The sequence below is a fragment of the Rhinolophus sinicus genome, linkage group LG03 (genome assembly GCF_036562045.2).
Source record: "Rhinolophus sinicus isolate RSC01 linkage group LG03, ASM3656204v1, whole genome shotgun sequence".
Taxonomy (NCBI): Eukaryota; Metazoa; Chordata; class Mammalia; order Chiroptera; family Rhinolophidae; genus Rhinolophus; species Rhinolophus sinicus.
Genome location: NC_133753.1, coordinates 123976969 through 123991236, shown reverse-complemented (window position 1 = coordinate 123991236; position 14268 = coordinate 123976969). Strand labels below are relative to the sequence as shown.

At 38.3% G+C, this 14268-nt stretch overlaps 1 protein-coding gene across 2 annotated transcripts in view; it reads right to left on the bottom strand.

Moving 5' to 3' along the window:
• EPB41L4A (erythrocyte membrane protein band 4.1 like 4A) overlaps window positions 1-14268 on the bottom strand; it is a 235008-nt gene that overhangs the window by 74255 nt on the left and 146485 nt on the right. For both annotated transcript variants that reach the window (XM_019727789.2, XM_019727788.2), the window contains exons 10-12: window positions 8601-8692; window positions 7127-7204; window positions 1602-1723 (exon numbers count right to left, since the gene is read on the bottom strand). In XM_019727789.2, the coding sequence (XP_019583348.2) occupies window positions 1602-1723; window positions 7127-7204; window positions 8601-8692 (292 nt within the window). The remainder of the gene's footprint in view (window positions 1-1601; window positions 1724-7126; window positions 7205-8600; window positions 8693-14268) is intronic.

Sequence of the window (14268 nt, the reverse complement as noted above, 5' to 3'; positions counted from 1 at the left end):
AAAAGATCAAGATAAAGATAATAAATATTAAGGCTAAAATTTTTGTCCTAAGCCACTGCTTCTGACGTAATCTTGGCCAAATTACTTTATAAATCTCAGTTTCCTCACCAGACAAATGGGGGATAATAATAATACTTATGTGGCAAGGTAATCTATTGCAAAATTAAATCATGTCTTATTTTTGCCATTGTAGAACCATCAGAAAGAATTTAATTTCCTCTCAGCCCAGTGACAGGAGGGGATCAGATTTAATTTCACTTTAGAAACACTAAGTCAAGTGACATTCTCACAGCCAGCGGTGGTAAAGCAAATTCAAACATTTACTTCATCAGCTTGGCTCGAGGATGAAATGAAACAAAGGATGTCATAATGCTATGTCAACTGTCATGCAAGGTTCAGATGATAATTATTGTTATTAAAAATTCCATTTACTTCACACACTACAGCAAAAAGACCCAGGAGACTGGGGCTCTCATCCCAGCCCCACCTCTATCTAGCTGCTGGGACCATGTCTCCCTCATCTGAAAAATGGGAACATACCCTACCTGACAGGGTTATTGTGAGGCTCAAATGAGATAATATACGTGAAAAGTCTGTGGAGAGTGTTCTATAAGCAAGCCACAACCAAAGGCAGTAATATCATTCTACAGTAAAATTCTGTGAGTTCTGAGCATTGAACATGGATTAAAACTGATTGATTAGGTGCTTTTATCAAAGAAGTAGTCTGCATTAAAAACAAAAAGTCTACATAACCCAAATGTCTATCAACAGTAGAATGGATAAAGAAACTGTCAGGCAACAGAATACTCACAGCAAGAAAAATGAATGCACTTTAATATACACTACACATAATACGGATAGAAAGAAGCAAGACAAAAGAACACATACTATGAGTCATGCATACAATGTTAAAAAGACAAAATACATTAGCTTGTTCAGGGAAGGCTACATAAGTAGTAAAATTATAAAGAAAAATAAGGAAAAAATTATCACAAAGTCAAAAGGGGGTTTTCTCTGGTTGGCAAAAGAGTAGACAGTGAAGATGTGAGCAGACAAACAAAAGGGACTTCTTAGCTTGCAGGCTATGTTAAATTGTGTGTGTGCGCGTGTGTGCGTGTATATATATTTATTATATATATGTATACACATGTACATTTATATGTGATGGGCATTTGTATGTACATTTTACACGTTTTTCTATACGTATATTACAGTTCACAATAAAAGTCCAACAATAACAAAACACCAACTGAATTCTATACAAATTATGTCAACAATGCTCCTTTTTTTAAAAAAAGACTTCCTAAGAGTTTGTTTCAATTCGGATCTCAGATACATCCAACTTAAGAAATCACTTACTCAGCTGAGATTTTGTTTAGTCTCTTCTAAACGGAAGTGTAGTCATTAAGCAGGTTACGGGGATTCAAGTTGACTACTTGCCTACTTATGAATAAGTTCTGACTGCTTAGACATTTTCACTGTCAAATCAAAAATTCTAGCATTAACAATAAAAAAGAAATACAATTGGACTATAGTCACCACCTGAGCACAGCCTATACCACCAGCCTAACAGGAAACACAAGTTTACACCCATGACTTACCAGCAGACTGTGTTTGTGCTATTCTCTTAGGATAAGTCTTGCTTCGACTTCTTGCCACATTCTGATCTGGCCGGGGAAGTTGAATAGAAAGATCTCGACTCATTTGCAATGCTGTCCTGCCACTTGAAAAATGCAACGTTTTGATTAACACAGGTAAAACCACACAGCTACCAAATTAAACAACAGCTTATTCAGAATATCTGCAAAGTATGGAAAGAAGAAAAAAACACACTCACACAGGCTGTAAGCATATATGGGTTTTCAATCGATTCTCCCTGCAACACCAACCAAGGAAATATTAAATTCTAATTGGAAGGATTTAAGTTAGACAGGAGGAATATCTCTTAGGAGAAGAAACAGGGGAAAGGGGCTTAGTAGAGGCGGAGTCAGGTTTAGATTTAAGCAGAATGATGGGCTAAAAATAGAGGATGCTGATTGACTTCCAACTCTACAACTAAATACTAAAGAAATGATGGCAGGCTGAATATACTCAGGCAACAAAATTACATGGGTCAACAAGCCCCACGTTTTACCTGCATAGCAAGTTGTAATGCCTCCCCTACAGGACCACTGTGTGATCTACTCTCAACCTTGCTATGGCACCATCAACCCTTTAGAATGCCCACCTCACCTGTGCCAGATCAAGTGCCCAGGATGATTTAAAGCAGGCCTAAAACCCGTGCACAGTGCTGCTTCTCTAGCCTGTGAGGATCCAGGAGGGTTAGCTCTCTCTGGGCTGGACTCATCTTCCCAAGGAACTGTGTCATTTCATTTGCGGGATTTCAGTGAACGATCATCCCACTGAAAACGTATTCCACAGCTGCTGAATTTAAGCCAGAGAATGATCCTGGCTTTCACCTCAATATTTTAGGCAAATTTTCCACCTAAACATCATTTAGGCACAAGAAGAAATGCATTTTGGGGGCCGGCCAGGTGGCTCAGGCGGTTAGAGCTCAGTGCTCCTAACTACGAAGGCTGCCAGTTCGGTTCCCACATGGGCCAGTGGGCTCTCAACAGAAGGTTGCCAGTTCAATTCCTCGAGTCCTACAAGTGATGGTGGGCTCTGCCCCCTGCAACTAAGCTTGAACATGGCACCTTGAGCTGAGCTGCTGCTGAGCTCCCGAATGGCTCAGTTGGTTGGAGTGCGTCCTCTCAACCACAAGGTTGCCGGTTCGACTCCCGCAAGGGATGGTGGGCTGCGCCCCCTGCAACTAGCAACGGGCAACTGGACCTGGAGCGGAGCTGCATCCTCCACAACTAAGATTGAAAGGACAACAACTTGACTGGAAAAAAGTCCTGGAAGTACACACTGTTCCCCAATAAAGTCCTGTTCCCCTTCCCCAATAAAAAATCTTAAAAAAGAAGAAAAAAAGAAAAAAAGAAATGCATTTCTATTTGTCCCATTGATGGGAAGACAAAGAGCCTTTTAATGACCCCAAATCCTATTCCTCCTACATTTACAGAATAAATATTGGTGACTCTCTTCCAAAAGAGATTAAATGAGAGTTACAAAGCAAAATTTACCTCCTACATGCTTCTGTGACAATTTCCCCTCCTCACTACTCCATCCATCTTTATTAGAAAAAATTTTTTTAAATGCTTGAAACAGTCATACAAATCAGGCTAATCGGGGACAACACTTGATATGAGCTACCGTGAATTAAGATGTCAAGTCAAATCTATAGTGTACTTCATGTTTAACAGATCATGAGAACCGGGGGAGGGGAGAGGAGCAAACTGTGACAGGTTTTCTTTCACTTGAAATTTAACTATATGGTATTTTTAAAGTTAGTACATAAGGTAACATGAATAGCAACATCTCTCTCCTGAAAAGCTAAAAGAAAAAAAAAAATCTATAGAGAGGGCAAAATTCCATTATTATAAATGGTTTGGAGTATGAAGATAAGACTTACAACAGACTTTCTCTGTTATAATACTTGGATATTGTATACTTTGCTGCATAAAGAAAAAAAATTTGTCCTAAAAATAGAACCCATTCTGTGGACCACTGAGGCATTTTACAATGAGATTTTACTTTATTATTCAATTTTTCCTCATGGGTTTGCTCTCAGAAATAAAGGAGAAATGACAAAATCGTGTCAGAAAATTAATAAAATGATGGTCCAGAAACATAAACTGATCTGCCACAGGCTGTATGGGCCCCGGGACGCTTTCGGGCCTCCAGCCGGTCCGTACAGCACAGCCTGGATGTGTGGGACAAGGAACATAACACTCACTCTGAAGTTGCAAGCCCGGTCTGAAAAACATAGCTCTGTTACAACTGTAACAGGTTACAATCAACAGATTTTAACAGAAATAATCAACAGGTTATTTTTGAAACTCCTGGAGCCTTATTTTCATCATTTATAATATATTTCTACTTGTTCTTACCATTTTCTAGCAGAAATACTCTTGTACAGTATTCTTACTATTTCCCTGTAGCGTTAAGTATTTGATTACTAGAGAGATTTATAGTGCCTGGTGGCTCTCCGAAGTGACCGCACAGCAATTTATTCCCATGATCACCCACTTTCCTCCCTCCCCACACTCGGGCACACAGACTCCTATTCTATGCCGACTGGCACTGTCAGTAGCTCTTCAGCCTCAAAGTAAGGGCACAATCGGCAATCAATGGCGTAGAGAGAAGAGAACATGACTGGAAATGCCTAGGTTCAAATCCCAGCTTTGCCAGTTACTCCTTAAAGGTCTTTTAGTTCAATTACTTTTGTGGGGCTCAAGTTTCTCATCTGTATAAATGAGGATATGATATTTCCTTTGGCAGGTCACTGAGCGGATTAAATAAAGTAACACATGTGAAAGCACCTGACACAAAGAAGGTTGTCACGAGAACTTGTTCTCCCTTCCACGCTTTAAGAAACGTGGAAAGTGTGTGTGACTTAAGTCCTACAAGAAAATTATCTGGGTTTCCAGGGGCAGGGGTTCTCAGGCCCAATTCTCATTTCTGGAGTATAAATTCTACACAACTCATTCATTCATCAAAACCAGGAGTGCCCTACAAACTTCAAGGTTAATTTTTAAAAGGCTTGAAAAAAGAGGTATCAGTGTACAAAAAAATATTTAATCAAAGATTTGACCAATCTCTATTTCAGATTACTGATCTCTGATAATAAAACAATAATAAAAAAAAAGATTAAGATTGTTAGATGTCAGCTCAGTCTTTCTCCAGAAATTTAATTTAGAATTTTGGAAAGGATTGGCTGACACTTATCACTAAAAACGTCTAATTTTTCCCTTCTCAAGTAATGATGAGGTTTTCTAAAAGATGCTGGAATCCCCTCGGTATTCTGCAAGCCCAAAGATGCAGGAAAGAGAGGAAAGACTAGATAGAACTGTCTTCCTACATCACATACATCTGTACACACACACCACTATAAACACATACACAATTGTACACACAAATACAGACACACCCCCATTCAAATACTGTAGCTACTTATTATACTGTTCTTTATACCCCATCCTCTAAAAGTCTACAGGGTCAAGGAGGGGCCCTCTGTGTTTCCAGGGCTCTGCTTTCATTCCACCAGATGTACAGAATGTCTCAAGAAAGGAACAGGTCTACGATGTTTGTTAAAGGCTGGTTATTTTTCCTCTTTTGACAATTTACAGTCCATGTGTTGGCGACCACCCAGCTATCTGAGACCCACCCCTGATTAAGCCTAGCTCTGGGCAGTGGGATGAAACGTGTTTCTTCTAGAGATGGCATAACGTTAGTGTTTCCTACATATAGACATGGAGATGTAGGTTTCATTAGACTAACGAGGCAGTTAATACCAGCAATGAAATTAGAACAGATTTAGCGGAGCTTCCAATTCTGCAAAGGTTACCTTTAATTACTTTCTTGGAAGAAATGATATTTAATATGCAAAATCCAATAACTTTCTAATAATAATTCCCAGGAGCCACAACATTTGCATTTCAATACATTTGAGAAATCAGGTATGAGTAAACGTGTGGAAACCAACCATAACATATGTTAAACAGCATAATTATAATTTTAATAGTAGGAACAGTAAGACAGATACCTTTTCACTAGCTCCATTTCAGTGAAAAAGAGATAGATTTACACATTCTCTCTATCACCCTTGACATGTTTTATGGCCCAAATGGGAGAAGAGCACAAATAGTGACTATTCACTCTTCTTCGCAATATAAAAGTAAATACTCTTTCCCTAAATTTCTGATAATTGTATCACTGTCTAAGGGAGAACCTTGACACCCCAAAGGTTACATTTTTAGATATCAATGAATACCTTCATACCAATATCAAGAACATTTGTAATACCATAATATCTAAGTTTTATTTAAGTCATCAAATGAGCAAATATCTGCATAATATATAAAGACTAATATACTGAACATTAATATTAATCACTCTGATTATCTCTGGTTTCCAATTAAAGACAAAGAAAGTGCCGGACTATAAAGGAATTAAAGTCCGGGATATCATTGTTCTGCAAACATTTGACTGGACTTTATTCTTAAGTCTCTTAGGTAAGCATCTCATTCAGTGATATCTTCAGGGGAACTAACAGAACAGTGTCCCACCACCCCCTTAGGCGGCATTTCTGCAGCCTGCTTGGGTCTTACAGGACCTGCTTCACTGGCTGAATGATACTGTTCTGAAGACAGGTGGTTAGATCTGAAACTTTTTATCTTTACAGACCTAATTCCATGCCCTGCAATCACAGGCTCTCCACTTAACAGAAACAAAACAAATTCTTTTTCAAAACATGGAAGGCTCCTATTTTTAATGCTGGTATTAGAAAAAGACACAAGCACCTGCCTGGCTGCCTAAGGAATCAGGCACATCCTGCAACATGCCAAAAGTGTGCCTACCGGTTAAACGCACAGGCTCTGTAGTTGACCCCACTTTATTGCTTCCTAGCTGGGTTACCTTGAGAAATGGCTTGGCCTCTTTGAGCCTTAGTTTCCTCACACAGTAATGAGGACGATATTAAGAAAACTGTGATGATTAAATGAAGCAACAAATGGAAAACATTTAGCACAATACACGGCACTTCGTAAATGCTGGATAAAGTTTAGATACACTTGCTAGCGTTACTACATGTAATCTTTATGCTGCAGAAAACATGGTTTGAGCCATAATATAAAGTATACCTGTGTTACAGTAGGGATCAACTGAATGTTATAGAATGCCAATCAGCTAGTATTCAAAATATCCATTTTGTTTCATAATCAGAACATGATTAGAAATAAGTGATATTTGCATCAAACTAAATTTCTAAGATAGTAATAAGCTCTACTACATTCTAAAAGTCCTACGTTAACGTAGTGAATACAGACATGAAGTATAATTAAACTTGGATAATCATTTTTTTCAAAAACGTTTTAATAAACTATTATGCTCATGAAAATCACTGACACTGTGGAAAAATAAGAAGAAAATTAAACCACAAACTTTACTGTGCACATATGTGGACAGCTGAATTAAACATTCTTTTATTTACACACTTTTCCCCCAAGGAAAAAATGCCATTTACCTATACCGGTGCTTGTAACTCATGGATCCAAACTTGCTGAGTTTTCTTGACAATGAATTTGATTCATTTTCTGGCAGTCTAATTCATTTTTGAAAGAAAATTAGATAAGGACTCATAAATACAGATTCTTATGCAACACTTGAGCAAACGCTAGTTAGAAAATATAATAGCACAACACTGTTTTAACAGCTTGTAAAAATATTTCATTTAGTCTACATATTGGCAAAAAATAATAATCAGGTATTTTCAGCTAATATTTGAAACACAACCACACTCTAGCCTTTTATATATGTATAATATCAAAGTACTCATACTTTCTGGAGACTATGATATACATCATTGCCCTAGGCAGCTTTAGATGTGAATCACCTTACTTTCTCTCCTGAAATCATACTGGGAACTTTGTCACTATGTTGATTTACTCATGTCAAGGTTCTCATGGCATTTAACCATATCTAATGTGTTGGTTCACTCTTCTTTGTGCAATATTCTCTAGTATTTCCCATTCCAGGGTACCTTCACCAGACCCTTCCCTGGGGAACCCCTTGGCCCAGCCCCATGGACCTGGAGGCCATGTGTCAGGTTTTCGGGGCCACATCCCTCTCCTAATACAAACTCTATAAAGGACATTGGTCATTTTACAAGAATGCTTCTCCAACATCATGCAACTTGGAAAAACTCTTCCATGCAAATCAAATAGGAAGAAGAGAAAGAATTAACCTAGTTTTAAATTTAAAAACACCAAAAGATACAGCTTAACGTACCACCTGGTAACATTTAGTTTTACCTTTATACCGTAGGATGTGAAATAAACAAAGTGTCCCCACAATCCAACGGTCAATTCTCTACCCTCCTCTTGACCTACTAGGAGCACAGCAGCAAGGCAGCTGCCAGCTGCCTACTCAGCAAGACATTTTCCTCCCTCATTTCCATCTTCCCACACGCTCTCCTGGTTACTCCTGGTCATACTACATGGCTGGCTCCTCCTGTCCTTGAAATGCTGGGAGGGCCCCACAGCTCAGTCCTTGGCTTTCTGCTTCTCCCTCTTCACTTTTTCCATAGGGACCTCGTCCCGTCGCCTTCGACTTAAATATTAACCTTGGTCTTTCCAGTGAGCTTTGTATGCCCAACTACCTACCCATGTCTCCACTTACATGGCTAACAGGCATTTTAAATTTAGTATGTCCACTGCAGAACACTTAATTTCCACCAATACCAAAGCTTCACTTTTACATAAACCAAAAAAAATTGTCCCTGACCCCTTCTTACAATATGAGCAAAGAAGATACCTATGTGTTTGTGTGGTTTTGCGTATCTACATATCTGTATTATGATCCAGAGAATTAGGTGGCTGAAAAAATAAAAGACAAACACTTCTAAATTTCTACTTGTAGACAGAACAGAATTCTTGTTATAAAGACAAATGCAATTTTCATTTATTGGAACAATGAACAAAACTTTCATGTTCACATACCTAAAAAATGTATGATGTTCTACGCTACACTTCCAAAGATGCTTGCAAGCAGTTTTACTTCGAGCTTCAAAAAAGAACGAGGTTTCATTGCACTGAGAAAGAAAAAGAGAGAACATGAATTATTGACCATCACGTTTTTCAGATGACAGCCATCCTCTAAGTACTAAAAATTCAAGTAAACAGACAAATTATGAACGCATAACAGAAAGACTGTTATCTTAATAGCTGTTTTTAGAAGTGTGCCTTAACACTTTCAGTTAATTAAAATGACAAAATATAAACTTCATGTAAATCTTAGTGCCGTCACCTCCTTTGGCATCACCCCATGGCCATGGATAAACAGGGTGATGGCACTGAAGGACCAAAAACTCTTCGGTCATAAATGGGCACCAAAACAGGAGAAACACTGACCGTATGCAAATCAACTCCCCAGAAAAAAGGAGATGCCTATAAATCCAGTTCTTAACTGTATTGCTTTCAGGGACGTCCAGGCCACACTTAAACTGATGTCTTATCTTAAGAGGCTCACTGGGGGCATGACCAGCACAGCAGTGTAATCTGGGCAAATTAAACAATGTCTGATTCTGACTTTCTCCATTCTGCGTCAAATTATTGGGTGAATTAAATTCAATGATATGACAGATGTAAATTGTCACATAATAGGTATACAATAAATTTTAACGATTATTTTAATCCAGTGGTTACTTAAGTCTATATTTAACACCTAAGAAACAAAGGCAGTATTAGGGGTAATTCTAACTGTGCAGGAGAAGATATTATTTATTGTTTTTTAAGTGACCGAATAGTTAAGTAAAGTACAACATAAGTACTAAAACAATAAACCACAAGCTCTGTGAAGTTGTATGTTTGCTAATTTAGTTTCAGAGAAAAAACAAGCTCATATCTCAAATTCAGAAATGCCCCCAGGAATGAGGTTTCTGTGTATTCATAAACACAAATTGTCAAAATGATCCCCGCCCCACCCTGCTACATTTAACAAGGACAGAACATTTATATGTATGAAATTTCTCCTAAGTCCATCTGGAATGAGACTGCACAATTTAGAAATTTATTTGTAAAAATGAAAGAGTGTGTTAAAAACAGAGCCAATATATGCATGTTACAGCAAGACAACCTGTAATTCCAAAATCTTGTGAGGTAGAGGAAGAACGTAGGACAATTCCCAGATTTCTGGCTTGGGTGCTGCTAAATATTAAAATACAGCAAGTGGGGGAAAACAAGGGGATAGCGAGGGAATGAACAATAAACCCAGGCTATTTTGATTTTGAGGTGCCCATGGAACTGAGAATTAACATGCCTAGTGGGCCAGTAAACAGAGCTAAGGAATGAGATGGTATCTGCTGACACAGAGAATTTCCCTCTTGAGTGTAAAAGAGATTGCTCAGGGAGAGTGCACAGAGTGGACAAAGGTGGAATCACAGCAGAGATGCTCCTGTGAAGGTGGAGAGAGAGAGGTCAAACGGACCAGGAGGCTGGGAGGAGAGTGCAAGTCTCAAGTGACCCAGAAAGGTCAAACAGGGTTTCAAAGGAGGTTACCGCATTTCACGGTAAGAAATCTTCAGGAACTTTCATGAAAGGAATAGGGATGACAAAACTAGAGATGAGGAAGAAAAGTCAATGAATTCAGAAAGTGTTTTCCTGGGAAGTAAGAGAAACTGGGGGGCGGGGTGGGAAAGGGTGTTGGGAGGAAATCACAGAAGCTCCTTGGGGGGCAGGGTGGGAAACCAAGCATCCTGTCAGGAGATGGGAATGCTTAGAGGGAAATTTTTTTTCTTTCACTTTTCGTTTTTAATTGTATATTGTAAACACACACACACACACACACACACACACACACACGATACAAACACCAAAGGTTACCGGAGTGGATACACAATGATAACTGTATCTCCCTCCCACCACTGTTGATTCCCCTCCCCAGAGACAACTACCATTAAGAGCTTATTATATAACAGGTGGGTGTTTTTAAGGTCACTGGATTATCCAAAAATATAATGTACAGGTCATATATTGCAAAATAAGTTTTCTTTTGGTTGCACTGTTATCAGGATAAACGGACTAGGACAAAGTGAGTACAGGATAGGCTGCCCTCCCCTCCCCCCACCCCCTTCCTCAGGACATTCACCCCCATGTCCCTGTGCTGCTCAGCAACCTGCAGTACCAGTGTGGCAGGACCTATTGGGCACCCCCAGTGACAAGAAATGCTGAGTGGTGGTGACTGCTCTGTAACACAGGCACTTTCACACTTCAGCAGGAGCACTCAAGAATCAGGTAGAGCTTACATACCTAAATCAAATGTTCAAAGAGTTATTTAATTACATATAATCCAGATTTCCAAAAGTGGAAGAGAAACAAAAAGCATTCAATCTTAAAAATAAAATAAATCTCCTCAAATTTTCCATGGACTGATTTTCGCTTTATTTTCCACAAAATGTTGGCATACTTTCGCTTTTCAAATACAGACCTGGTCGCAGGATAGCTACTTTTTAACATATTTTTTTAAACTATCATCACTTCATGAAAGGAAAAAAGGTATTTAAGATCCAGTCAGAATTGGATTTTCTCAAGTTTCCTTTGGTACAAATATGTTAAAGGGACAAAAGAGCTTCCTTCCCACAGGCCCCCTACTTACTTCTGCCATGTGGCAAGGACAAATATAAACTCATCCTCCGCATATACAGCGCTTTAGCAGCGCTGCCTGTTGCTCCATCTGATTGTCAGCAGGGTGATACAAATATTAAAAGGAGGGTTAACATACTGAAAATGGAGCCAGGGATTCTGAATAAATTGTGTGTGTTTTTGCCACTCACAGGACTGCTGGCATGAATTTAACAGATGTGGTATTTCAAACATCTTTCTTGCTACCACTCTCCTACCTACTAAACTGTTTCCAAAAAGACATGGATAATAGCATCTTTCCATTCGCTCAAAGATGAGGAGCTAAGTTCATTCCAACATAGTGCGCAGATACTTTATCCCAGCATCCAATGCTTGCTTTTGGCAAAGTTACTCAAACACCTTCATAGCTTTTGTCATTTCATGCCAGAAGCAAAGCTATGGTCTGAATCTATTTCTTTGTATTTTATTATCTGATCAAGCTTAAACCACCCGTAACACAGATATCACTTCGGGGCTTCACTACACTGTGGATTTCTAGGTAAAGTTGGCTCCAACCCCCAATTCCATCATCTATTAAGAATTCCGGACCTGTATCGTATTGATGGCATGTCAATCTAACTCTTTGTCAGTCTTCTCAGTCTCTTTTTCCCAGTTTTGCTGTCTGTTTCTTTGCAAACTTGATGAAAGACATTTACTTTAGTCTGGCTTCTCCTAAGTGTACTGAGATTCCTGACAGGGCATGGAGGGGCTCACACTTAAAGTTGCAAAGTGACTTACTATCCCTGGGTCCACTCAACCTTCCATGCCTCTCCCAAGCCTGCCTCCCCCCCTTGCCACTCACAGCCCCTCTGGCCAGTTCCGTTTCTGTCGTGGGAAGCAGCCAGGACTGGACAGTCTGCATTCCCCAGTCTCCCTAAATTATGAGGATGGACATCTTCACAATCCTATGGTTACACAATTTGTCCCACTTCCAAGGTCATTAGAAGTAACCTAAGGTTCACCACATAGGTCAAAGAGGAAAATAGATTAGTATTTGACTATAGTAAGATGTAAGTTATAAACACTGGAAAAGCCTATGGCAGCGGTTGCCTATCAATGATGTACAGAGACAGAGGATAGATTAAAAGAGTGAGATTATAAATCTAAAGAATTGGGGGATTTTGCTGTTTTTAACATTCAGTCTCTACAAGATGTGCACGTACTTGGCAATTATTAACTTACTTCAGGCACTAGGGGGAAAATACCAAAACCATCAGGGCTGATAGCAAATGACTGAAATAACTTAATTACTAATAATGTAAAGGAAGGCAAGTGTTGGAAGTATAAAAATATATTCTTCAACTGAAAACAGACACTAAAGAGATATCACAAAATTTTAACTGTTTTAAGAAATTTTATCTTTAAAAATGGTGAGGTTGACATGACTGCATTTTTAAAAATTGAACTATGTTTGTATATGTACAAGTAGGCAAGCTTGTTTTAATGACTTTCCCCATATTTCCCACTGCTCTCTTTTCTAGGCATCCTGATTTCAAACCCAGATAAAGAATTCAAAGTGAGACCTGCAACAAAAAAAACTACCAATCTTGTTATTTTAAGAATGGAAAGTTAGAAGGGAATTATAAAACACTGAGTAAAATATTATCTTATTTTTTTCAAACTTTTTCTTTACATCCTGCTCCCTAAAGAGTATTTCCTACAACATTAGTGTTCTGTGATATTGGCGGGGATAAAAAAGAGTTCTATGGTGAATATGTTTGGGAAACACTGGGTTAAATACTCAGATCCTTTTTTTAAAAAATTAAAGTTATTGGGGTGACATTGGTTAGTAACATTATATAAGTTTCGGGTGTACAATTCTATAATACATCATGTGTACATCAGATTGTGTGCTCACCACCCAAAGTCAAGTCTCCTTCCATCACCATATAATTTGACCTCTTTACCCTCTCATCCTCTCCCCAGCCCCATTTCCCTCTGATAATCACCATTTTCTTGTCTGTGTCTATGAGTTTGTTGGTTTGTTTGTCTGTTTGCTGCTTCCTGTTTTATATCCCACAAATGAGTGGAATCATGGTTCTTGTCCTTTTCCATCTGCTTTATTTCACTTAGCATGATACTCTCAAGATCCATCCACGTTGTCACAAATGGCAGCATTTTATCCTTTCTTATTACTGAATAATACCCAGATCTTTTAATGTGCTAAAGTATAGTGTGAATCTCCAAGATCTGGGAAGGTAGTTGGTGTTTCCCTGACTTATATGAACAAAGAACTTTCTTTCAAGGAAGCATATTTTAAGTACTCTAGTTTAAAAAAATATTACACTGCACATAAACACCCCGACTCTCTCTCTCTCTCTCTCTCTCTCTCTCTCTCTCTCACACACACACACACACACACACACACACGTTATTTTTTTAATTCTTTTTGAAAGGCATGTAATATGGTTTGAATTAAAAATCACTGTGCATTTCAGCAGAGCACTTGGAGAATAAAATTAATTTCCATTGCTGCATATATGTTATAGTTTACAGTAAAAGAACGAAAACAGCAAAAATATTCCAGTACTCTTGCCAGCCATGTGGGTCATATTCCAAAATATATACTAAATGTGAAAAACCTTTTTACCTCTTTTACAGATAAAAAAATTGAATGCTTGATGAATAATTATATATAACTGCTTCTAGTCCAGAAAAACATACTATAGAGTTGGAAAGGATGTGTTAGATTATGTTGCTTCTCCTCTTTTTCCTTTTCCTCCCAAAATTCAAAAAAGGAAAATACGAGCCAAAACAGAATATCTGTATCATTTTTGAAAACTATTATATTGAGCTTATTCTGCTACCTATTTGAAAAAAATTCAGACAGAAACCCAGAATTCCAGGTGGTTTGCTTTTGTTATTGTTTTTACTGTTTTCTTCATCTGTTCTTTAGATAAATTATAGCATTTACTAGTATGTCAACATTTCTCTATTATACTTGCAGATTTAAGTTTTTTAATAATAATCTTTATTCCCAGTCTTATAA